The 24,162-nt window shown below is 52.3% G+C and overlaps 4 protein-coding genes across 5 annotated transcripts; 1 reads left to right on the top strand and 3 right to left on the bottom strand.

The window, feature by feature from the left end:
- Window positions 1-1,031: 1,031 nt before the first annotated feature.
- Window positions 1,032-10,499, bottom strand: ergic3 (ERGIC and golgi 3). Of its 2 annotated transcripts, XM_057030524.1 has the most exons (14): window positions 10,322-10,499; window positions 9,508-9,578; window positions 9,281-9,368; window positions 9,082-9,201; window positions 8,542-8,638; window positions 7,713-7,878; window positions 7,546-7,603; window positions 6,706-6,720; window positions 4,531-4,562; window positions 4,345-4,441; window positions 2,832-2,896; window positions 2,615-2,751; window positions 2,456-2,511; window positions 1,032-2,391 (listed from the first exon to the last, which is right to left on the bottom strand). In XM_057030524.1, the coding sequence occupies exons 1-14, from the start codon at window positions 10,407-10,409 to the stop codon at window positions 2,312-2,314; spliced, it is 1,170 nt and encodes a 389-aa protein (XP_056886504.1). In that variant the 5' UTR covers window positions 10,410-10,499; the 3' UTR covers window positions 1,032-2,311. The 2 variants fall into 2 exon arrangements, with proteins under 2 accessions (XP_056886504.1, XP_056886505.1); XM_057030525.1 differs by lacking the exon at window positions 6,706-6,720.
- On the top strand, window positions 2,964-4,206 carry romo1 (reactive oxygen species modulator 1). Its single transcript, XM_057030526.1, has 3 exons — window positions 2,964-3,124; window positions 3,760-3,890; window positions 3,977-4,206. The coding sequence occupies exons 2-3, from the start codon at window positions 3,760-3,762 to the stop codon at window positions 4,083-4,085; spliced, it is 240 nt and encodes a 79-aa protein (XP_056886506.1). The 5' UTR covers window positions 2,964-3,124; the 3' UTR covers window positions 4,086-4,206.
- A 4,236-nt stretch (window positions 10,500-14,735) lies between the features above and the next one.
- On the bottom strand, window positions 14,736-16,591 carry LOC130523983 (paired mesoderm homeobox protein 2-like). The gene is made up of 7 exons (XM_057029644.1): window positions 16,478-16,591; window positions 16,142-16,257; window positions 15,634-15,735; window positions 15,333-15,511; window positions 15,146-15,277; window positions 14,891-14,971; window positions 14,736-14,820 (listed from the first exon to the last, which is right to left on the bottom strand). The coding sequence occupies exons 1-7, from the start codon at window positions 16,560-16,562 to the stop codon at window positions 14,736-14,738; spliced, it is 780 nt and encodes a 259-aa protein (XP_056885624.1). The 5' UTR covers window positions 16,563-16,591.
- A 1,069-nt stretch (window positions 16,592-17,660) lies between these two features.
- Window positions 17,661-21,716, bottom strand: LOC130524547 (cytochrome c1, heme protein, mitochondrial). The gene is made up of 7 exons (XM_057030792.1): window positions 21,560-21,716; window positions 20,671-20,861; window positions 20,467-20,593; window positions 19,902-20,059; window positions 19,657-19,817; window positions 18,184-18,284; window positions 17,661-18,096 (listed from the first exon to the last, which is right to left on the bottom strand). Exons 1-7 carry the CDS (start codon window positions 21,638-21,640, stop codon window positions 17,992-17,994), a joined length of 924 nt encoding a protein of 307 aa, XP_056886772.1. The 5' UTR covers window positions 21,641-21,716; the 3' UTR covers window positions 17,661-17,991.
- Window positions 21,717-24,162: the final 2,446 nt, after the last annotated feature.

Consider the following 24,162-nt stretch of genomic DNA (forward strand, 5'->3'; position numbering starts at 1 on the left):
AGCTCCTCCGGGGCTCCTGCCGACAGCACTGGGAAGAGTTCTCATTCTCCACCTCTCTCACACCCAGCAAGGCAGCACAGGTGTGTCGGTGCTGCCCGTCCCTCTGTCAGGGTCATGGGTGAGGGGATGACCCCCGAGTCGGGGGGGTCATCTGAGGGAAAACCCAGTAAGAACCTTCTTACCAGGAGATAGCTGGGGTGGTTCCATCTGGACCCTGGTTCTGGAGGGTGCGGATCCATTGGTTTGATCCAGGCGGGAGTTGGTCCAATGTTGTACCAGTGTTCAGGAGTCAAAACAAACATGTTTAAGCCATGTGGAATTTGCCAGCGCACCAGCAAATTCCACATTTTTGTGATTCATTTGCTCTGAGGAAGTGGCTCAACCCCCCCTGAGTCAGGCTGATTCAACAGCAGACGGATGCCCAGAGATCTTTTTTGGTGCGCCTGGAATGTCCCGTTTTCCTAAATAAACTTGATTCAGACGGCCGGGTGACTCAAATTCAGCTGCTCCGACATAATCGTCCCCGTTTCCTGTCTGGATTCACTGCACGCTGGCGCTGATGGTGTTGGTATTAAAGGAAGGTTCTGTTGGTTGATCACACACAAAATCGGTCTTAACTCAGATCCCATGGAAGAGGAACGTACGGGTCCGGGAACGTTGCCAGATTCCGTAGAGCATCAACTTTGCTGTGGAATTGTAACCTCTGGGTTGAAACGCACGACAAGACATTCACAAAGGTGGATCAGGTGACACTCACAACCCAGGTGACCCAGGTGACCGGGTCATTTTTAGGATTTATTGGCATCAGTTCGCCACAAGAGGGCAGAAGAGATCTTGGATTCACGTTAGGGGACCTCGGATTTGGAGAATCAGCATCCTGATCCGTGCTGAGGCCCCACTGTGGAGATCAGGGTGGAAAACACACACACACACACACACTCACACAGAGGCTCAAGTCCGGGCTCTTGAGGTGTAAAGGGTGGCAGCGCCCCCCAGTGGCGACACGTATTAAAGCAACGAGACAGATCAAACCAGTTTAATTGATGTTTATTTTTGTGTTTATGAACAATCAAAATATAAATACATCTCTCACACACAGACACAGGTGCATTCACACACAGACGCTTCTGACCGAGATGTTAAAAAGTCATTAAGAAACTCTCAGATTGGCTTGCAGCCACCAAAGTGTTTGGGTGCTACAGGACCTGTGAAGCATCGCAGCGGCACCGGCGTGGGTCCAGGAGACGCTGTAGGCGTCTGCTCCGAGGCAGCGTGGCCTCCCGGTCCCTGATGCTGAAGCTCACACCTCCAGGTAGAAACACACTGACAGAAGCTCCCAGCTGACACGGACAGAAGGAAAACCATCACATCCCATAAACACATTAGTTGAGGCGCCTCACGAGAGGTCGGCGACCTGCAAACAACCTTGTAAAAAGCCGGACTGAAAACCCAAAAGACCCTAAAGGGAATCTGTCAGCAAACATGGCCGTCCTGGAAAAGGACTTGTTATAATAACCATCGGATGAGTCTCCAGCTACTGTCGGGTAAAAGCCTGGTGCACAGCAACCAGCTCCAGGCTCATCTGGACCCCCAGGATTCAGCGTCGCTTCCATCTCCTCCTTCATTCAACCACCTGCTCCGGAGTCCACTGGCTCGGTAAAATCTGAGCTCCGGGTGCGACCAGAACAGAACGCAGCAGCCTGTGGGAGGCACACCGGCCACGGAGCTCCCTCCCTCCACACAAACGCCAGGGAGAGGAAGAGGAAAAAGAGGGAAAGACGAGTGTGTGACATCAGTCCAGAGGCCAGGCGGAAACCCCCGGAGGAAAAAACCCTGCATCCATTCATCCCCATCCCTCCATCATTAATCAACCCTCAGAAATGGCTTCAATAATCCCCTCACCCAGAAATCCACTCGTTATTATTCAGGAGCAGCTGTAAACCCAATGCTATACTGGCGTGACCATGTGAGCGGCTCCCGATCCGCCCCAAAAGCCCCCTGGAGGCCTCCAGCCCGCTCCCTGTCGTGGGGAGTGCTTGGCTCTGGACTGTAAACGGTCTCCAGGAGCAGGAGCTTGGAAACAAAAAGTCTGTATTCGATTGAGATTCATTCCTTTTGGCAACATATATTCATCAAAAAGGGTCCAGAAGTTCCTCCCCAGTGTTTGTAGACAACAGAGAAGCAGAGGAAGCAACACCCTGATTAAAACCTGTCTGTCTCTCAGTGGGGCAGCAGACGGCCCTCCTCTGTGCGCCCGCGCTGTGGCCGCTCTTCCAGCATGGGACGCCCGGCCTCCTGGTGCCGGGCTCTGTTAGGAAGCCTTGCCCAGCTCGATCTTCTTCTGGATGACTCTGGCCGAGTGGTAGATGAGCGAGTCGATCAGGCCGGCCACTGCGCGACAACACCACGTTAGCGCCGCTGCGTGCAGTTTCACGGGGCCGCGGGCGACACTCACCTGTGAAAACACCTCCGATGATGGCACAGACCCCCGTTAAGAAGTGCGTGAATGACCTGGGCAAAGACAGACACAGGAATTCAGGCCTATTCTACGTAAAAGTCACTAATTTAGCCGTTCGGCTCTGCGATGTCGGGATTCTCTGTCTTTGTCTCTCACCTGTGTTTCTCTGTGAATTTAACCATCATAGGCGACAACTCATACAAGACAAACACCCCCGGCAGCCCCTGGTCCCCTATCAGACCGTTGGCCACTTTCTCGTGCCTGGTCACTGAAAACTGGTTTGTTTTTAACACCTGCAACAGAGACGATAAAGTTGTAGGCAGATTTGAGTTAAGCGGTCAGATCGGGGTGGATGAAGGGCATTTAGGCTCACCTCTCCGTCCGTCTTCACATAGATGGTGGGGACGATTTTCACGAAATACTGGTACATCATCGATGCTGTGGGAGACACATTCGTTAGCGTGCAGTTCCGACGCCGTCCGCTGGGGGCAGCGCTCCCGGGCGCCTGCAGTCCGTCTCCCCTCTTTCCTCCAGCTTCCTCTATTTCCGGTAACCGGCCATGAATGTTTGCTAGTCGCACGTAGATTTAAACGCAGCCGCACTAAAATACACGACAAGTGTTTCCACCGAGAGGATTTACCCGACATTTACCCGATCCCTGACACGGTAAGATCGCGAAGGCCTCGGTTTATGCTAATGTCTCCGACGAAAGCCTGCGGTTATCTGTCAAGGTCTCAAGTTTTGCTCTTTGCTTACGGAGGTCGCTTATTTAAATGCTTAAACTATCGACGCGTAATACACAGCGAAGGTTAAATGGTGGCCAGAGGTGGCGACAGAGGCGCTTCGTAGCTTTAGGCTAACTTAGCTTTGGACGTAATTAAGGCTCACGTGCGTACGGTCAGTGGTTAATGACGTCAGAAGTTGGTCAGGCGAATATAAAACCTGGTTAGTCCGTGACTGGGAGATAAACAGGGCAATGGAAAACCAGTCCGTGGATGCTCAGTACAAGTGTACACGTTAGGTGCACGGTCGCTAATAAAGCCACTTTTTAACCACAAATATCACGAGTATGGAGAAGATCCTAAAAACACTGGAGCTACCCCAGTACCTTTGTGGTAGAAGTGTAAAGAAAGAGGCTCATTGGCCACAAAACAAAGCAACCAGCACTTGAATGTGTAAAAATGAAGAGATATCGACGGTCAACGCGTCCATCTTGTGTTAATCTTGAGGATTGCCATGGCAACGCGATACTGTATCAGCTATCTGACGTCCTTCCTGTGCTTTGATGCTTTGATCCCCAGATGCCTGTCGCTGTGGGTCCCTACGGACAGACCCAGCCCAGCTGTTTTGACCGGGTCAAGATGGGCTTCATGATGGGGTTTGCAGTGGGGATGGCTGCAGGAGCCATGTTCGGCACCTTCTCCTGTCTGAGGTACGGACCCGTCCAGCTGTCGCCTCCCAACACCATCCTAGTGGAGTCGGATCATTTGATCCAACGCTGAAACCTTCTGCTTGCAGGATCGGCATGCGAGGCAGAGAACTGATGGGGGGAGTCGGGAAAACCATGATGCAGAGCGGGGGCACGTTCGGTACTTTCATGGCCATCGGCATGGGCATCCGCTGCTGAGGAACAAGCGCCCCTCATGGAGCTGCAGACACACGGGACTCTGGCCAGCGCTACAGCTAATGCGCTGTCGCACCATCTCCCAACAGGCTAGCTTTGGCAATAAAGTCACATTACCCCAGCATTTGCTTTCTGGTTTGTGTGCTAGAAATAAGGAATGCACTGCTCATACCACCTGCATCAAATTGGGATAATAATGTGTGTGTGTGGGGGTGTGTGTGTGTGTGTGGGTGGCGCCACAGCCGACAGGACCCAGGCTGACCTTGTGGTGCTGTGATGTTGGTGTCATCCAGCGGGTTGATGAGTCCTGGGTAATCTTGGCCAAAGGACAGGTGTCTTATCAGATGGGTCATGTTGATCTGCAGAAGGAACAAGGGCAGCCGTCAGCTCCTCCGCTCACCTTCAATCACCACCGTCCATTTTTCCAGCGTAAAAAGGCGTCACTCACGTTGTCCAAGCCAAAGCTCTGCAGGTCGTGAACTGCAACCAAAACATGCCGCGTTAGCTTTGGACATCCGACGGTTTCTGCAGTTCTACTGTAAAACCTGCTACTTCCTCCCCGGTAACGACACAAACATGACGGGGACGTCGTTCACACCTCTGGGTCATCAGCCTGTTCAGTCCGGAAGCAACGGTGAGATCAGGACAGGCATCAGCTGGGGGGGGCACAGACCCCTCATCTAACCTGGCTGTCTGGGTCCTTGAGCCTTTTCTCAGAGGCAGCTGGGGGAACTGCAGCTCCTCCAGCCAGTAGGGGGCAGTGTCGCCGAGCAAAGGAGCAGCTCCCACCAGATGTGGAGGGGGCAGCTCCCACCAGATGTGGAGGGGTCACAGAAGGGGAGCAGCTCCCACCAGATGTGGAGGGGGCACAGAAGGGGAGCAGCTCCCACCAGATGTGGAGGGGTCACAGAAGGGAGCAGCTCCCACCAGATGTGGAGGGGTCACAGGAGGGGAGCAGCTCCCACCAGATGTGGAGGGGGCACAGAAGGGAGCAGCTCCCACCAGATGTGGAGGGGTCACAGAAGGGGAGCAGCTCCCATCAGATGTGGAGGGGGCACAGAAGGGGAGCAGCTCCCACCAGATGTGGAGGGGTCACAGAAGGGAGCAGCTCCCACCAGATGTGGAGGGGGCACAGAAGGGAGCAGCTCCCACCAGATGTGGAGGGGTCACAGAAGGGAGCAGCTCCACCAGATGTGGAGGGGGCACAGAAGGGAGCAGCTCCCATCAGATGTGGAGGGGGCACGAAAGGGGGCAGCTCCCACCAGATGTGGAGGGGGCACAGAAGGGGAGCAGCTCCCACCAGATGTGGAGGGGTCACAGAAGGGAGCAGCTCCCACCAGATGTGGAGGGGGCACAGGAGGGGAGGAGCTCCCACCAGATGTGGAGGGGTCACAGAAGGGGGCAGCTCCCACCAGATGTGGAGGGGTCACAGAAGGGAGCAGCTCCCACCAGATGTGGAGGGGCACAGGAGGGGAGGAGCTCCCACCAGATGTGGAGGGGTCACAGAAGGGGGCAGCTCCCACCAGATGTGGAGGGGGCACAGGAGGGGAGCAGCTCCCACCAGATGTGGAGGGGGCACAGAAGGGAGCAGCTCCACCAGATGTGGAGGGGGCACGAAAGGGGGCAGCTCCCCCAGATGTGGAGGGGGCACAGAAGGGAGCAGCTCCCACAGATGTGGAGGGGGCACAGAAGGGAGCAGCTCCCACCAGATGTGGAGGGGCACAGAAGGGGAGCAGCTCCCACAGATGTGGAGGGGTCACAGGAGGGGAGCAGCTCCCATCAGATGTGGAGGGGGCACGAAAGGGGGCAGCTCCCACCAGATGTGGAGGGGGCACAGGAGGGGAGCAGCTCCCACCAGATGTGGAGGGGTCACAGAAGGGGGCAGCTCCCACCAGATGTGGAGGGGGCACAGAAGGGGAGCAGCTCCCACCAGATGTGGAGGGGTCAGAGCTTCACTCTGAGCAGAGTCTGCAGACCTGCTGCTGCTGCAACGTCCTCCTCCAGCATGTCAGTGACAGGGAGGTACATCTAGATGATGAAGGGACAGCAACCAGGCCCCCCAGGAACCGGATGAACCTCTGCGGCCACGTCAGGCAGAGGATCCCCCAGACGAGATCCAGAGCTGGGATTTGGATCAGTAGCAGTTTATACTTGGCTAAAGTCCACTTGATCCAGCTCCATGAAGCCGTGGCTCCAACTTTTAACCCCCTTGTTCTCTTAGAGAACAAGAACCTTCCTGAAGTTGTGCCTCAACCAGGCAAACATACCATAATCTACTACTAGTTTATTATGAGCCTCAGGTTTTAATATCCAGCACAGGTAAACCATGCAGACTAACCCTGTTCATGAAAGGTGTAAATATAAGCTTGGCATAGTCCTAATCTGCCAGCTGAGCCAGAAAACCTTAAACAACTCGAGATTTGTTGGACGTCGACCCCTAAAACCCTCAATCACAAAGGACTGTGCGCTGACACCTAACAGATGTGTGAGGTCAGAGGTCAGGAGGCCTGTACAGATGAGGGTGAAGCATCAGCGCTGGTGTGTAACGTCATGCAGGGCCACAGTCACTGCTGTCAGCCACAGGTACGCGAGCAGGTAAAGCTGCAAATAAAGGTGCACTTACTTTCCACAGCGTGCACTGCAGAAAGAAGAGAGGCGAGCCACGGGGGTGATGCATGTGGTAGACAAGAAGAGACTGCACGTCAGCAACAGGCCCGCGCTACGCTACGCTACGCTACGCTCCGTCAGCCGGGGCTCGCGCCTTCAAACCGTCACCTGACTGCTCAGAAGGTGCTGGTCACCCCGGAGCCCTGAACCCTCCACAGTGACGCTCGTCTCTGGTTTCTGCTGCTGGTGTGTGACGCCAGCATAGAACACACCAGAGCAGAGGAGCAAAGCCACCGCTGCAGCGCCTGGCTGCAGTCCGCACCTTTCCCCTGTTGGACCCAAGGCTAATGTGGTCCTGGGTTTCAGGAAACCTCAGTAAACCTCAGGTGCTGTTAGCCAGGATTGGCTGGACTGAACTGAGCCAGCTGCTGCCGCCGCGGTTCCTTTGCTCCTCCGGGTCCACACCAAGACGAGACACAGGCGGGGAATCCATGCAACACAAAGGGAAGGCGGAGGAGGTCGAGCTCGTCCGGTGGTGTTGATGTTTGTAGCGGCAGAGAAGCGGGTAATGAACAATACCAGACAATACAGGACAAAACGGGGAATATTTGGAGGATTTCAGACACGTCCCGCTTATTTTCTGTAGCATTTTGGCTTCTAAAAACACTCTCAACATAAAAAAATTAAAGTAATCTTTTAAAAATATGATATATGCACACATTTGACCTGTTAATAGGGCAAAGAGGTGAATAAAGTTGGTGTTTTCAGGCGTTTTCCATGGCGATGCAGCTAAATCCCTTCTGGGGATCCCATAAAGAGAGATGTGTTTCAACGAGGCAGGAAAAGTGGCTCTTACCGTGCACGTGAGACTGCTGGAAACTTTTCCCTGGAGCAAAGTGAAAATTTCCTGCCACCTAAGGAAGAGAAGGCAGATCCAGAAGATCAAACAACAGGAAACAGCTCAACGGATGATTTGGGGGGGGTTTTTCAGGACTCCAGACAAGACAAAGCGGCTGCCTCCACCTTGTTGACCTCCAGGACGCCGTAGACCTGGCAGCCTTCGTTCTTCTGCTCCTGCATCTTCTGGGTGAAGCCCTCCCTCTTACACTGCTCAATAGTGTCGGCGTTTTTGAAGGCCCAGCCTCGCCGCCGGTACGCCTCGCGCACGTCGTCGCAGGAGTTGCAGCACCTGCAGAGGAACAAACGGGTTATATCAGGGTTCTTTTCTAGTCCTGATGACGACTCACGAGTGGATTTAATCGCCCCAGCCGTGACACATGTCGGCCTTCGGCCTGGTTTAGACACGGAACCTTCTCCTTATTTGATCACCAGCTAAGTGCTGCCTGCTCATGCTGAGGTCTGCGTCTCTCATCACTACAGTGGGACCTCTACTTACGAATTTAATTCATACCAGAAGTTGTTTCCTAACCTGAAAATTACGTAAGTAGAGATGCGTTTTCCATGTAAATGCCCTAATCCGTTCCAAGCCCCCAAAAATTCGGACATAATTTTTTTTATAAATCATAAAAATGCATCAAAACATGTCACAAATACATGTTACAATTAGATTACCGCACAATAAATGTAGGAATTCAGTGCAAGGCTTCTCCAGGAACAAAATGAACTTTATTACAGGCTAATCTTACATTAGCCGTCATTACTAGCAACGAACGTTAACACTTGTGGTAACACCGCCATCTAATGGACAAACATACGAACACCCACAATAAATAAAAGTGTAACGAAGGCAGACAGACAGATCCAGACTTGTGTCTGGATCTGTCTGTCTGCACCTGCCGGCACCGAGGGCACCGAGGGCACCGAGGGCGCCAGGGGAGCGCTGATGTCTTACTTGAGGTCGTCCGTCTCTGCCCCGTAGCAGCTCTCACATCTCTCTGGGTCCAGCGTACTGGGATCAAATACGGGGACATCGTCCTCTCCACCCAGTTCTGCACCAGAAACACACATCAACCACAATTATGGGATGGCTAACCCAATAACCCAGCTCGGGACTTAACGTCCCATCAGCCTTGGTCCCCATGGCCACTAGTCTAAAGTTCTCTGCTCCTACTGTGGATCCATCTAATCTGAGGAACATCCACGCCTTCATCTTCTCCAGTTTAGACGATGGCGACTCTCATGACTTTTAAAGCGTCGGTGGCCGGCGGTGGCGAAACGCCACCATGTTCCTCGATCTTCTCAGAATTCTACCATCTGTGCCCGTTTTTTAGCAGCCGATCTTTCTTGAATATTTCCTGAGGTTTGGTTACCTGAAGCGTTCACAGCTAACAAGCTCTGGCCTTCAAAATAAAAGCATGGGAGCTGTGTGGCATCACGCCTGAAGCAGATGTTCTTTAGGAGGTCGGTTTTACGCTACGCTCGGGATATTCACCGTGTTTCTCTGCTTCGGTGCTCACAGGTTGGAGGTTTTTATCCAGCCGCTGCTTGAAAAGGTTGTGCTCGACATCCAGCTGCTGCTCACCGGCCACGTCCATGGCGTCGATGCTCAGATCTGAAACGGCAGCGGAAAGAGTCACGACAGACGTTGCCGAGCGCGGGTGCTGGCTCTCAGCAACGGCGGCGCTACGCACAGACACACGGCATGTGTGGGAAGACAATGTTGATGTTGATCTTCAGTTTGTCTCCCCGGGACGTGTCGACGTACAGCTCAGGATGAACCTGCGAGCAGCAGACGCACATATTTAGTAGACATTATTAACGCCACAGTTAGAGCACTAAAAAATGTTCACAACTTCAAGAATCTGTCGATATCAGGCCTCATGGCCCTGAAGAAATGTGGGCCTAGGCAGGAGCTCACCTCCTTGGTGAGATAATACTGCAGCTCAGAAACAAACAGGATCAGCATGAGGACGCCGCTGATGATGGTCACTGCAGACACACACCACAAACAGTCGCAAAAATCATCTTCTGGGAGAAAATACAGGACTTTTCCAGGATTGTTGTTCAATGGGCACGCTGGGAAAGCACCGAACATCTATGACACGCGTGCAACCAACACGATTTATATTATATTACATAAAAATCACAGACAGCGACGGTTTCACATGAATGGATTTCATCTCTTCCACAACTAAAACACTTGCAAATATTCAAGATTTGATCCAATGGGAGGTTGGCTGTGGGCTCACGCCTTTATGCTACATCATGAATAGTCAATAATATGCATTTCTCCTCATTTTGAAGGGAAATGATCGTCACTGTCTTTGGAGTTTGTTCTCAACTTCATTCCTGTATCAGAAAATCACCAGCAAATATTTCCCTGATGGACCTTTCCAACCCCCCAAGTCAAAATAGCTGTAGCATTAACCCTTTAATTAACCCATTAATTATCGGGTTGGCATGTTTTTAGATTAGTTTCTGGAACAGAAATGCCTCCAAACCACTGCTTGTGCTGCACTAACAGGTTTAGCAACAGGTAACCCTGCTTTTGAAAATCAAATGGATCATTTTGGTGATGGTTCAGAGTTGTGTTTTACACCACAAGCCTGTAATTTGACCCATTTTGGCAGTTTGGAGACAGCATTGCCTCGGTTAGCCTGGTGGCTAGCCTGAGCGGCTAACGGGCTGTGGAATGAATAGCTGCGGCTCGCCGCCACATTTAAGTCTCTCACCGGTCGCACCGCCCCATGTCTTCACCCTAAAATCCTCCAGAGTTTTGGGATAAGCGTCAAACTGTTTCAGTTTGCTAAAAGTATCCATGTCGTGAGGCAGAAGCGAAATACACCGATACAAACCAAACCGAACTCCGGATTCCGGCACGACTGACACGCACCGATCGCTCACATTCACTTCCGGGTCACGCTCAGCCAATCAGCACCGGCCGCGTAATTTATCGTATTTTCCTTTTTATTTACTTTACGTTCCTTTTTATTAATGTTATATGGCTTCGAGCGGAGTAGGAGACCTGTTTTGAATTGATTGATCAATTATTTTTGCCCTTCTTCATTTATTTAAACTTTGTTCTGCCTCGGTGGTCGAGCACTCGTGTTGTTTTCACAAGAATCACATCTAAATCCTAATTTTTCTCTAATTTTGCCACGATGAGAGCATATTTACATTATATTCTTAGCATATACCCAAACCATGAGGAGGAAACGGGGTATAGTTCTGGAATAACATAGTAGAATCACGATATTAGTACGAAAATAGATTTAAATTTGGACTAAAATGATATAGTGACGCAAGAAAATGGGCATTCAATTTATTATTGCCTCAGAAATGATTTCAGCTTATTTAACCTGGTGAGCTGGGGCACAGAAAACAATCTGCTGCTCAACACAGTGAACACAGAGAATTGTGTTTGCTTTTTTCTATACGTTTCTGTTTTCTGTTACAGTTAGTTTAGAAGCTAGCGATAGCATAATTTTATTATTATAAACAATAAACAGTCAGTTGACCCTCCCTTGACATGATTGTTCTTTAATTATAATCAGGAGGAAACAGTCAGATGGGAGCGTTAAACCCTCATCGTAAAACTGTACAGCATCGTTTACTGGTGTTGATAAGTTCCTCTCCAAGAAGACTGTGAACTTTGACCTGGCTGTCTGGGAAACAACGGAGAACAAGGACTGTGTCAGCATCCAATGGGACGGGAAGAAGATGAGGTCATCCAAGCAGAAGGACTGGATTGGACTGGATTAGCATCAATAATTTACATGTGTGTTTCTATAAAAGACTGGGCCAAGGGATAGTTAGGTTGTCAGACTTCATGCCCTGATAATGGACTCTGTTATTGTGGGGTTATGAACTGGCCCGGAGCTCTGGAATATTTGTATCTTGAATTGGTTCTGTTGCTAAATACATTTTGAAATTGGCATTATTCTTCTTGTAGTCATTCAGATAACATGCGGATTAGCAGTGACACACGAGAGGTACTGCGATCCAACAGCAGCTGGACTTTAGAAAGAACTCAGCCCCACTTAGAGCCCTCACACTTCACGACTCCCCAGTCAACACTGCGGAGTCCTACCACTTCCTGGACACCCTCATCTCCCGGGACCTTGAGTGGAAGTTAAACATCTGCTCCGTCATTGCTCCGTCAACACCTGCATCATGGAGTCCATCCTGACTTCCAGCACCATCAGGTACGCTGGTGATGGAGTCCATCCTGACCTCCAACACCATCAGGTACGCTGGTGATGGAGTCCATCCTCACCTCCATCAGGTACGCTGGTGATGGAGTCCATCCTCACCTCCATCTGGTACGCTGGTGATGGAGTCCATCCTCACCTCCATCTGGTACGTTGGTGATGGAGTCCATCCTCACCTCCATCTGGTACGTTGGTGATGGAGTCCATCCTCACCTCCATCTGGTACGCTGGTGATGGAGTCCATCCTCACCTCCATCTGGTACGCTGGTGATGGAGTCCATCCTCACCTCCATCTGGTACGCTGGTGATGGAGTCCATCCTCACCTCCATCTGGTACGCTGGTGATGGAGTCCATCCTCACCTCCATCTGGTACGCTGGTGATGGAGTCCATCCTCACCTCCAGCACCATCAGGTACGCTGGTGATGGAGTCCATCCTGACTTCCAGCACCATCAGGTACGCTGGTGATGGAGTCCATCCTGACCTCCAGCACCATGAGGTACGCTGGTGATGGAGTCCATCCTGACCTCCAGCACCATGAGGTACGCTGGTGATGGAGTCCATCCTGACCTCCAGCACCATGAGGTACGCTGGTGATGGAGTCCATCCTGACCTCCAGCACCATGAGGTACGCTGGTGATGGAGTCCATCCTGACCTCCAGCACCATCTTGTACGCTGGTGATGGAGTCCATCCTGACCTCCAGCACCATGAGGTACGCTGGTGATGGAGTCCATCCTCTCCTCCAGCACCATGAGGTACGCTGGTGATGGAGTCCATCCTGACCTCCAGCACCATGAGGTACGCTGGTGATGGAGTCCATCCTCTCCTCCAGCACCATGAGGTACGCTGGTGGTGGAGTCCATCCTGACCTCCAGCACCATCTTGTACGCTGGTGATGGAGTCCATCCTGACCTCCAGCACCATCTGGTACGCTGGTGATGGAGGCCATCCTGACCTCCAGCACCATCTGGTACGCTGGTGATGGAGTCCATCCTCACCTCCAGCACCATCTGGTACACTGGTGATGGAGTCCATCCTGACCTCCAGCACCATGAGGTACGCTGGTGATGGAGTCCATCCTCACCTCCAGCACCATCTTGTACGCTGGTGATGGAGTCCATCCTGACCTCCAGCACCATGAGGTACGCTGGTGATGGAGTCCATCCTGACCTCCAGCACCATGAGGTACGCTGGTGATGGAGTCCATCCTCACCTCCAGCACCATCTTGTACGCTGGTGATGGAGTCCATCCTGACCTCCAGCACCATCTTGTACGCTGGTGATGGAGTCCATCCTGACCTCCAGCACCATGAGGTACGCTGGTGATGGAGTCCATCCTGACCTCCAGCACCATGCGGTACGCTGGTGATGGAGTCCATCCTGACCTCCAGCACCATGCGGTACGCTGGTGATGGAGTCCATCCTCACCTCCACCACCATCAGGTACGCTGGTGATGGAGTCCATCCTCTCCTCCAGCACCATCAGGTACGCTGGTGGTGGAGTCCATCCTCACCTCCAGGATCTGGCCCGCTGCAGCCGAGGACAAAGGCAGCGGGCCATCCCATCTGCAGAGAGGGTGATTGGATGCCAGCTGCCCCCTCTTCCTGGACCTGTCCACACCAGGACCCTGGTGGTGTACAGCTTCCTTCCCACAGGGGCAGGCCTCCTCAACAAGGCCCAGGACCCCCACAGACACTGCCCCCGCCCCTCCCTGAGTAAGAGACTCTATGGGACGCTGCAGTATAGCAGCCCTCTCCTCCACCGCACCACCATCACCCTACACAAGACACTTTCCCTTCCTTAAATATGCTTAGTGCTTATTGTATTGTAAATATGCTTATTTTTTCCTTATCTTTATTCTTATTTTACTGTATTACTGTCATTTTGTCAGCGCTGCACACAACAAACACCGAGTCAAATTCCTTGTATGTGTAAAAACATACTTGGCAATAAAGTTCTTCCTTATCCTGATTTAGGATCATTTTATTCGAATTATTCAGATTTCCAATTCAGGCAAAACTTGCAATTTTACAGCTCTGCATTAATAAAAACATGCTGGTTACCATAGAGATGGTTTTTTGTAGACTTTTTCTCCCCTCCAACCACTTATTGTAGACATTTTCTTATATTTTTAAAACATTGAAGTCAGACCACTGTCAGCATTTAGAGAACAAAAGAATCAGAAAAATCCAGACATGTTTACAACAATATTGGACGTAAGACTGTTAGTTTAGTGGAACACGTGATCTATCTTTAACAATGACAGGCTTGGCTTGATGTGACCTCAACTCGATGAGCGAAGCAACAGAAGAGGAAAAGCTTCCTTGCTTGTGCAGAGTAAAGAAGAATGGAGACTCCAGGACACAGGCGTATCTCTCTGGGCTGTCAGACGCTTCACGTCCTCCTGCCTGACCGCAGGCGTATCTCACTGGGCTGTCAGACGCTCCACGTCCTCATGCCTGACCGCAGGCGTATCTCACTGGGCTGTCAGACGCTCCACGTCCTCCTGATGACCACAGGCGTATCTCACTGGGCTGTCAGACGCTCCACGTCCTCCTGCCTGACCGCAGGTATATCTCACTAGGCTGTCAGACGCTCCACGTCCTCCTGCCTGACCACAGGCGTATCTCTCTGGGCTGTCAGACGCTCCACGTCCTCATGCCTGACCACAGGTGTATCTCACTGGGCTGTCAGACGCTCCAGTCCTCCTGCCTGACACAGGCGTATCTCTCTGGGCTGTCAGACGCTCCACGTCCTCATGCCTGACCACAGGTGTATCTCACTGGGCTGTCAGACGCTCCACGTCCTCATGCCTGACCCACAGGGGTATCTCACTGGGCTGTCAGACGGCCACGTCCTCCTGCCTGACCGCAGGCGTATCTCACTGGGCTGTCAGACGCTCCACGTCCTCCTGCCTAACCGCAGGTATATCTCACTGGGCTGTCAGACGCTCCACGTCCTCCTGCCTGACCGCAGGCGTATCTCTCTGGGCTGTCAGACGCTCCACGTCCTCCTGCCTGACCACAGGCGTATCACACTGGGCTGTCAGACGCTCACGTCCTCCTGCCTGACACAGGTGTATCTCACTGGGCTGTCAGACGCTTCACGTCCTCCTGCCTGACCACAGGTGTATCTCTCTGGGCTGTCAGACGCTTCATGTCCTCCTGCCTGACCACAGGCGTATCTCACTGGGCTGTCAGACGCTCCACGTCCTCATGCCTGACCACAGGTGTATCTCACTGGGCTGTCAGACGCTTCACGTCCTCCTGCCTGACCACAGGTGTATCTCTCTGGGCTGTCAGACGCTTCACGTCCTCCTGCCTGACCACAGGTGTATCTCACTTGGCTGTCAGACGCTTCACGTCCTCCGGCCTGACCACAGGTGTATCTCTCTGGGCTGTCAGACGCTTCACGTCCTCCTGCCTGACCACAGGTGTATCTCTCTGGGCTGTCAGACGCTCCACGTCCTCATGCCTGACCACAGGTGTATCTCTCTGGGCTGTCAGACGCTTCACGTCCTCTGCCTGACCACAGGTGTATCTCTCTGGCTGTCAGACGCTTCACGTCCTCCTGCCTGACCACAGGTGTATCTCTCTGGGCTGTCAGACGCTTCACGTCCTCCTGCCTGACCACCGCAGACTGAATTAGCTGCAAACTGCTTTCTCTGAATGATCGGCGAAACTTGGCCCGTCGATTCTGAAACCAGATCTGCCAGAGCAGAAACCCAGAGTTTATGTGTGATTAGGAAGGGTTCCGGCTCTATGCTCAGATGGGTTATGTGGGACCCAGGAGTGTGTGTGTGTGTGTGTGTGTGTGTGTGTGTGTGTTACCTGTATCCTGTCCTCTTCCAGGTCCAGCTTTTTTGCCAGGTGTTCCCTCAGCCTGATCCCAGGATAACTGTTTACTTGGAATACTGACTCCAGCAGATTCACCTGAAGAAGAAGAAGAGGAGGAGGAGGAGGGGGAGGGTTGGGAGGAGGAGTAGCAGGAGAAGCAGGAGGGGAGGATGAAGAGGAGGAGGGGGAGGGGGAGGAGGAGGGGGACGACGAAGAGGAGGAGGAGAGGCAGGGGGAGGAGGAGGGGGAGGAGGAGGGGGACGACGAAGAGGAGGAGGAGAGGCAGGGGGAGGAGGAGGAGGAGAGGCAGGGGGAGGAGGGGGAGGAGAGGCAGGGGGAGGAGGAGGGGGAGGAGGAGAGAGGACGAGAGGCAGGGGGAGGGGAGGAGGAGGAGGAGGAGGGGGAGAGGCAGGGGGAGGAGGAGGAGGAGGGGGAGGGTTGGCTGTGAGGTCTGGCTGATTGATGGGTCCCCGTAGGTTAAACTGCTTGATGGACTGGTCACCTGGCACCTGGTGAAGGCGGTCCGTGGTCTCCGTCCCAGGCACCATGGTAAACGTGGCGCCGGTTTCCTCTGTGGAGAGCACGAGCTGTTGCCACTCTGCTTCTCTGCGGCCATCGCTGCATTCAGAGGAAATACGCAGCAATTTCACAAATTCTGACACCCTAAAATCTGCCCTGTCCACCCTCGACCTGGGCCGCAGCGTCCCCCAAACTGAAACATGGAATATGGAAACATTTCCCATTTTCCAGTGACTCCCCCCCCTCTATAAAGGACTATAAAATAACTGTAGAAACAAGACAACATAACAACAGAAACAAATCGCCTCGATAAAAGTACCTTTCGTCTGGTCCGTCCAAGGTCGGTGGAACTGGCTGTGGTCTCCGGGTCCCTCCAGGGGCCCGCGGACAGGGCCGGGTCCCATCCTAGCCTCAACACACCAGTCCAGAGGTGGGATTCGACGGAGCTGCTGTAAAGCTAAATTGATAGTTTGCCCTGATGAGAAGCCACTGGGGTGCAGCCTCCTGGCTGCTGGTTTAAATGGGAGCAGAGGATTTAGTCTGCCAGCCAATTAGAATTAGGAGGCGTCTCTTCCATGGGAATGAGATCCCCTGAGGCTTCATGAGGGACGCATCTGCATTGAGTTCAGAAAAGAAAAGAAAAACAAGGTTTTTTTTTGTTTGTTTGTCTCCCAGTCTTGACGTTTTGTCCCGACTGGCTGAGCTTCAGGTGAAGCATCGTGAAACCAGCAGGAAGATCCTCTTAGAACTTCCACCAAAGTGGCACAACCACAAAACATAACAGCCCATTTTCTCCGTCGCCGACGGAGAATCTGACCCAAACAGATTCTCTGATTTCCAAATCCCACGACTAATAATACAGCATTATTAATACTACGATGGGAACCATTAACGGCATTAGCCTAATGATTATGCTAATGCCCTAATCTGTGTGTTGTGATGCAGATGAATCTGAATGCAGGCTGGGGAGGAAAAAGCCTTTCAGAACCGGATTAAGTCCTAATGAAGCAGCTTTAAACCCACAGCACCCTTATTTATTTAACACACACACACACACACACTCACACCTTAGTCCATGTCCATGGAGGTCCCCTCTTCTTAACCGCTTCACCCCTCTCGGGGTCACGGGGCCGGTCCCCCCTTGGATGGGTCCACCAGTTCATGGCAGGGCCCTAAATATGCATGTTTGGGCTTTGGTACCTTGCTCAAGGGTACCTTGGCAGTGCTGTGACACCTTCGGTGTTATTGTCTGCCCTGGGGCTGGAACCAGGAACCCTGCACTTCCCAGCCTAGTTACCAAAATGAGACATCCCAAGGCCTCATAGAGGCTCCATGAAATCAAAAATAATGCAATTTGCGTAACCCAAACCCAGCTGTCTTCACAGGTTTATCGAAAAGTGTCTCAAATAAGGTGGGACAAGAGGTGGTCGTCTGGAAGGTCTCATTGTTAATCCTGATTTCTTTCTGTGGGTGTTTTCTGAAAGAAGCAGCTTGTCACACGGTTGGTTTTCAATAATTTATTTTGTATAGTACAACACACTCGAGAGTGGAAGGGGAGGATGGACCGATACACGTGGACGTACGAATCTCCGAGGAAGAGCCATGTCCTGGTACTGGCGTGGTTGAGCTGCTGCCAGAAGGTGAGTGCTCTGCCAGAAAATGGCCCCGCCTTGATCCCGACACCCCCGTAACTAAAAGCTCTCCGTGCGTGTAAAGCAGAAAGATGCGTCGGTTGGTAAAAGTTTGTATTGTGATTTGACAGCAGTGTGGGGTCGCTGGGTCAGACCCTCTCTGGCCGGCCTTTAACTCTGGCTGTGTTGTGTTGCGTTCTCTTTACTTTGGAGGCCTGTAGGCAATTTTCCTGCTCTTCAGCACCGACCACCGGTGCCTCTTCATGTAGTAGATCAGCGGGGTGAGGACGGCGGTGCCGATCAACAACTGCCAACACAAGAAGACAGACCATCAGCTCAACGTCTCCCACTTTACACCCCAACAGCCGGCGGCCTGGGGATCCTGCTCGTGTACCTTCAGTCCCATGCGCTTGCGTTGGTCATGCTCTGGCTCAGCGGCCCATCTCAGGAAGGTGCACACATCCTTGGCTACTTGACTCATAGTAGCAGGAGTTCCTGCAGCAACAAGGTCACAAAATCCATTAGTGCAAGACATCCGACCTCAACACACAACCCGGGTTCAGGTGGGGACAGGGGGGTTCAGGGGTTACAGGTGGGTAGAGGTGGGTTACAGGTGGGTAGAGGTGGGTTCAGGGGGGTACAGGTGGGTAGAGGGGGGTTCAGGGGGGTACAGGTGGTAGAGGTGGGTTCAGGGGGTTACAGGTGGGTAGTAGAGGGGGGTTCAGGGGGTTACAGGTGGGTAGAGGGGGGTTCAGGGGGTTACAGGTGGGTAGAGGGGGGTTACAGGTGGGTAGAGGTGGGTACAGGTGGGTTCAGGTGGGTACAGGTGGGTAGAGGTGGGTTCAGGGGGTTACAGGTGGGTAGAGGGGGGTTCAGGGGGTTACAGGTGGGTAGAGGTGGGTTCAGGGGGTTACAGGTGGGTACAGGTGGGTAGAGGGGGGGTTACAGGTGGGTAGAGGTGGGTTCAGGTGGGTAGAGGTGGGTTAGAGTTGGGTTCAGGGGGTTACAGGGGGGTAGAGGGGGGTAGAGGGGGGTTCAGGTGGGTAGAGGGGGGTAGAGTTGGGTTCAGGGGGGGTTACAGGTGGTAGAGGGGGGTTACAGGTGGGTAGAGGTGGGTTCAGGTGGGTAGAGGGGGGTAGAGTTGGGTTCAGGGGGTTACAGGTGGTAGAGGGGGGTTCAGGTGGGTAGAGTTGGGTTCAGGGGGTTACAGGTGGGTAGAGGGGGGTTCAGGTGGGTACAGGTGGGTTCAGGTGGGTTAGAGGGGGGGTTACAGGTGGTAGAGGGGGGTTACAGTGGGTAGAGGTGGGTTCAGGTGGGTAGAGGTGGGTTCAGGGGGTTACAGGTGGGTAGAGGGGGGTTACAGGTGGGTAGAGGTGGGTTCAGGTGGGTAGAGGGGGGTAGAGGGGGGTTACAGGTGGGTAGAGGTGGGTTCAGGGGGGTTACAGGTGGGTAGAGGTGGGTAGAGGGGGGTTACAGGTGGGTAGAGGTGGGTTCAGGTGGGTAGAGGAGGGTTCAGGTGGGTGGGTTCAGGTGGGTAGAGGGGGGTTACAGGTGGGTAGAGGGGGGTTCAGGGGGTTACAGGTGGGTAGAGGGGGGTTACAGGTGGGTTCAGGTGGGTAGAGGTGGGTTCAGGTGGGGACAGGTGGGTAGAGGTGGGTAGAGTTGGGAATTCTCACCTAACTGTCATAACCTGATATAAAACGTCCTCAACAGCCCTGATCTGGCTGAGCTGTTATTTAGATCAGATTTCAGGTGTGACGGTACAATTAAAACCATTTGATAAACGACGTCTTGTCTAAAATACTGGCGGAGTAAACTTCATCCCTTGGTTGTCATTTTGGAGGATCAAATTTGTCCTGCTCCTCACCGTCATCGAACTCCAGCACTTCATTGTAGATGGGGGGAGCCATGGCGACGGACTGTCCGGGGAAGTAGGGGTTGTAATAGAGCCCCTCTCTCACGGTCACGCCTGCTGGAGGGTCGCAGTATCCCGTCAGAAGGCTGAACACGTAATCCTCCCCTCCGTGTCTGAGGGGGCAGCACAAGCAGGGTGTCACAGGAGGCTCCAAGCACTGGGGTGCTAGGGCTAGGGCTAGGGCTAGGGCTAGGTACCTGGCGTTGACGATGTAACTCAGGTCTGGAGGCAGAGCGCCATTGTTGGCATCCCGGGCAGCTTCTGGGTTGGGGTATGGCTTTGGGAAATAGTCCGACAGCTTTCCCGGCCGAGTGAACATTTCTCCTTTCTCATCTGGACCGTCGACCACCTCGATCTGCACGCACGTGTAACACACATCATCAGAACCCCACAAGAAACCTGCAAATCACTGTACAGAGAGGATTCGGCAGCAGGACGCTCGGGGGCAAAAGAACGCGTGTCCAACTCGTTCCTACAAGCTTCAGTTCCGCTTCGTGTTTTTGCAGTTAATTGAATAATCACTCACTTTCTTTCTCTAGGATTTTAAAAAAGTCACATATTTGGCGGGATCTGACATCGTTCTCAGAGCTGATAAAGCACCCGTCTGCCCGGCCTGTAACGGACCCCGCCGAGGCCCCTCTGGGGCCATTGTTGAGGCGGACTGCACGGGAACGGTTGGCTGGAGGTTGGGAACCAGTTCATAAACATCACCAGCTTCTTTGCAACCCGATTCCTAATCCCCAGTCTCCTGAACGACCTCACCTCCTCAGCCAGAGCCTTGGCTTCAGCCTCCGTGTGAGACACCCCCACCAGGTTTCTGAAGGCCAGGTAGTCCATACTGTGACAGGATGCGCACACCTGCTTGTACACCTGGTAACCGCGGCGAACACTGCAACAGGTGGGACACATCGTTATTATAAGCACACGTATATACATGGGCACATACACAGAGTTGGCAAATCAAACCTGGCGTGGTCCAGGGAGGACAGAGGTCCAGCGTGGCTCCAGGGGAAACTAGGGGGGTGAAGCTCCAGGTCAGATGCCTTTACAGACTGGTGCAGCATCAGTGCCAGGCCTGCCCCACCAGCAGTGACGACACCCAGCGTTGACAGGGCAATCTTCTTGCTCCGAGGCAGGGTGGCAAAGGACATCTTGGCCTGCCCAAGAAGGGAACGGGACAATCATTTCAGCAGGTTTACTCTCCTGATTTAAATTAGCACGGTGATGTCCAAGCAGGTGCCTAAAAATCCCCCCAAAAAAGAGGACATTGGGTGAAGTGTCAACCGGTCTATCAGGAGCCGGTCCACCTGAGCGTTTATGGGTCCAGGAAGTCCAGTTGATGGAGGCTTCCTTCGCAGTCAGATGTCCTCCCAGTCCTTGACACAACTTTAGCATGCTACCTACCGAGTTTAAGACCCATATCCTGCACATTTAGGAGGCACTGATGCAAAACGAGCGTTGCCGGATGTCACCATAGTGCATTTGTCCGCTTGGTACCGGCGCTTGTCTGCCAAATGTCCAAGATGTTGCCTTTTTTCTGTCACGACTTTTACACATCATGTGTTAGCCTAGCCGGCTAGCCAGCGAGACACTGAGGTTGCCAGCGAGATTTAGGAATCAAATGTATCCGATAATTTGTTGGAGCTATTCTCCAGAGACAGATTATTCCCAAAATCAAGGTCGCTTTTGTCGGCAACATGCAAAGAAAATTCGGAAGCCGGTTGACCTTGTGTCGCCCCATTCAAAACAACCAGGCTAACGTTAGCCCGCTGTCCGCACACCCGCACAGCAAAGCAAGCGGCTGCCGCGACAGGTCTTTAAGGCTGTAAGAACGGAGACTCAAACGGCGACATACCGTCAGGGTCTTGGTAGTTTTAGATGTGCTCAGAAGAGCTCTGCCGTTTCCCGACAGCACCACGACTCGTAACGCCGCCATCTTGTCGCCAACTCTGAAGGTGCTTCCTTGGACCAGCGAAAAGCGCGCGACTCCGGTACACTCAACTTCCGGTGACACCTTCAAAATAAGACAAGCATTAGCTTAGCTCTCAGTTCAGGTGCCAAAAAAACAAACGCGATAAAGTAAACTACTTGATATCAAAGTGCGTTGTCCGGTCTAAATTTATAATAAAAACGCTTTTCTATGACTCCTTTTAGAATGATAACGCAGAAAACTCGTCTAACTACACATTTTTCTGAAAAACAATTAGAGTAGAGAAACGACTCTATTGGTGAATTTGTGAAAATATTTTAAAGTGTTCCAATTGCCGCTTGTCTTTTACCTTTATGTTGAAGTTTACCTTTATATCCGATCTGAAGTCGGATTGTTTTGCAACTTTACACAGCCTTGATTTACGCAATTTTTTTGTCTCTTGTTTTGTAACATATTACAAAAGTTCTTGGAATGTAATTATATATATAACACACTATAATAAATATATATAGCATATTAAATAAATAATAAAATAAATGAATATATATATAATACACACATATACAGAGAGCGAGAGAGAGAGAAATGCTGTTCAAACCTGCCCCAGTAACGGCACTGAGACTATTTCAATTCTTATACTTCTGTCCTCCACAAGATGGAAGTAGAACTCCAAAAACGTAAGCACAAAGGCTGTCTTATTGCATATACACGTGTAGCACTCTAAGGTTCTTGGCTGTGGAAGATCTCAGACGGAGACTTCTGTCAGTTTATTCTGCAGATGATCATGGAAATTCCCACACTGACCCTCCCCAACACGCTACACACATATGTCTATACATGTGTGGTAAATCGGTAATGAATCACAGAAAAATGTCATTAAAAAAGAAAATAGGATTTGGGGACATTTCCAAACAGGCACCTGTTTTGCATTCACTAGTAGACTATCGTAGTAGACCATCAACCTCCAGATCAACGCTGGCAAAACCAAGGAGCTGGTGGTGGATTTCCGCAGGCGTAACAACCCCCCGCCTGCACCAGTGAACATCCTGGGAACGGATGTTGACGTGGTGGAGTCCTACAAGTACCTGGGTGTTCACCTAAACAATAACCTGGACTGGACACACAGACGCCCTGGTCAAGAAGGGCAACAGCAGACTGTTCCTGCTCAGGAGGCTGAGGTCTTTTGGAGTGCAGGGACCACTCCTGAGGACTTTCTATGACTCTGTGGTGGGATCAGCCATCTTCTACAGGATAGTCTGCTGGTCCAGTAGCATCACGGACAGGGACAGGAAGAGGATGGACAGACTGGTAAGGAGGGCCAGCTCTGTCCTGGGATGTCCCCTGGACAGGGACAGGAGGAGGATGGACAGACTGGTGAGGAGGGCCAGCTCTGTCCTGGGATGTCCCCTGGACAGGGACAGGGAGAGGATGGACAGACTGGTGAGGAGGGCCAGCTCTGTCCTGGGATGTCCCCTGGACAGGGACAGGAAGAGGATGGACAGACTGGTGAGGAGGGCCAGCTCTGTCCTGGGATGTCCCCTGGACAGGGACAGGAGGAGAATGGACAGACTGGTGAGGAGGGCCAGCTCTGTCCTGGGATGTCCCCTGGACAGGGACAGGAGGAGGATGGACAGGCTGGTGAGGAGGGCCAGCTCTGTCCTGGGATGTCCCCTGGACTCAGTGGAGGTGATGGGAAATGGGAGGATGATGGCTAAGCTGTCATCCATGTTGAACAACACGTCCCACCCCCTACAGGACACCCTGGCAGCACTAGGCAGCTCCTTCAGGGAGCGGCTGCTCCACCCTCGCTGTGTGAAGGAGAGGTATCGCAGATCTTTCCTGCCGGCTGCTGTCAGACTGCACAATAAACATAACAACCGCTAGCACAATCTGAATATTATATATTCTGATATGTATATTGTATTCACCCTCTGTACTATGTACAGGTACACAGGGGCCGAGTATCCATTTATCTGGATTATTGTAAATATACATCCTCTTTGTATATTCCATATTCTATTTGATTTTATCTTATTTTTCTCTGCGTGCTGTTGCTGTTGTTGCACTGTAAATTTCCCCATGTGGGACAATAAAGGATCTGAATCTGAATCTGAATCCAGACAGAGTCCAATGCGAGGTGGTGATCTGTGTGTGGGTGTTCTGTGGACCTCGATGCTGAGCTTTGTGTCCATCTTAACTGCACCGTCCAGGAAGGCCAGATGAATGTGACGTAATCATCTGTGGTTGAGAACGCCTTCAGTTCTTTGTATCTTGACCCAGGTGTAGTCCACATATCTGAACCAGTGGCTTGGACCGGTTCCTGTGAAGGATGTCGGGCTCGGGTTTCAACCTTCTCCCAGTATACTGTAGACTGGCAACTATGGGAGATACTGGTGAGCCCGTTGCACCACCATGGTTCTGCCTGTAGAGGCCTTCTCTGTACTGGAGGTAGTGGGTGTTCAAACACAGGTTCCAGTATGGTGCAGATTTGGGCCGGTGCTAAGTGTTCTGTCTGGAAGGTTCTGTCT

This window comes from Takifugu flavidus, chromosome 4, assembly GCF_003711565.1.
Source record: "Takifugu flavidus isolate HTHZ2018 chromosome 4, ASM371156v2, whole genome shotgun sequence".
Lineage (NCBI taxonomy): Eukaryota > Metazoa > Chordata > Actinopteri > Tetraodontiformes > Tetraodontidae > Takifugu > Takifugu flavidus.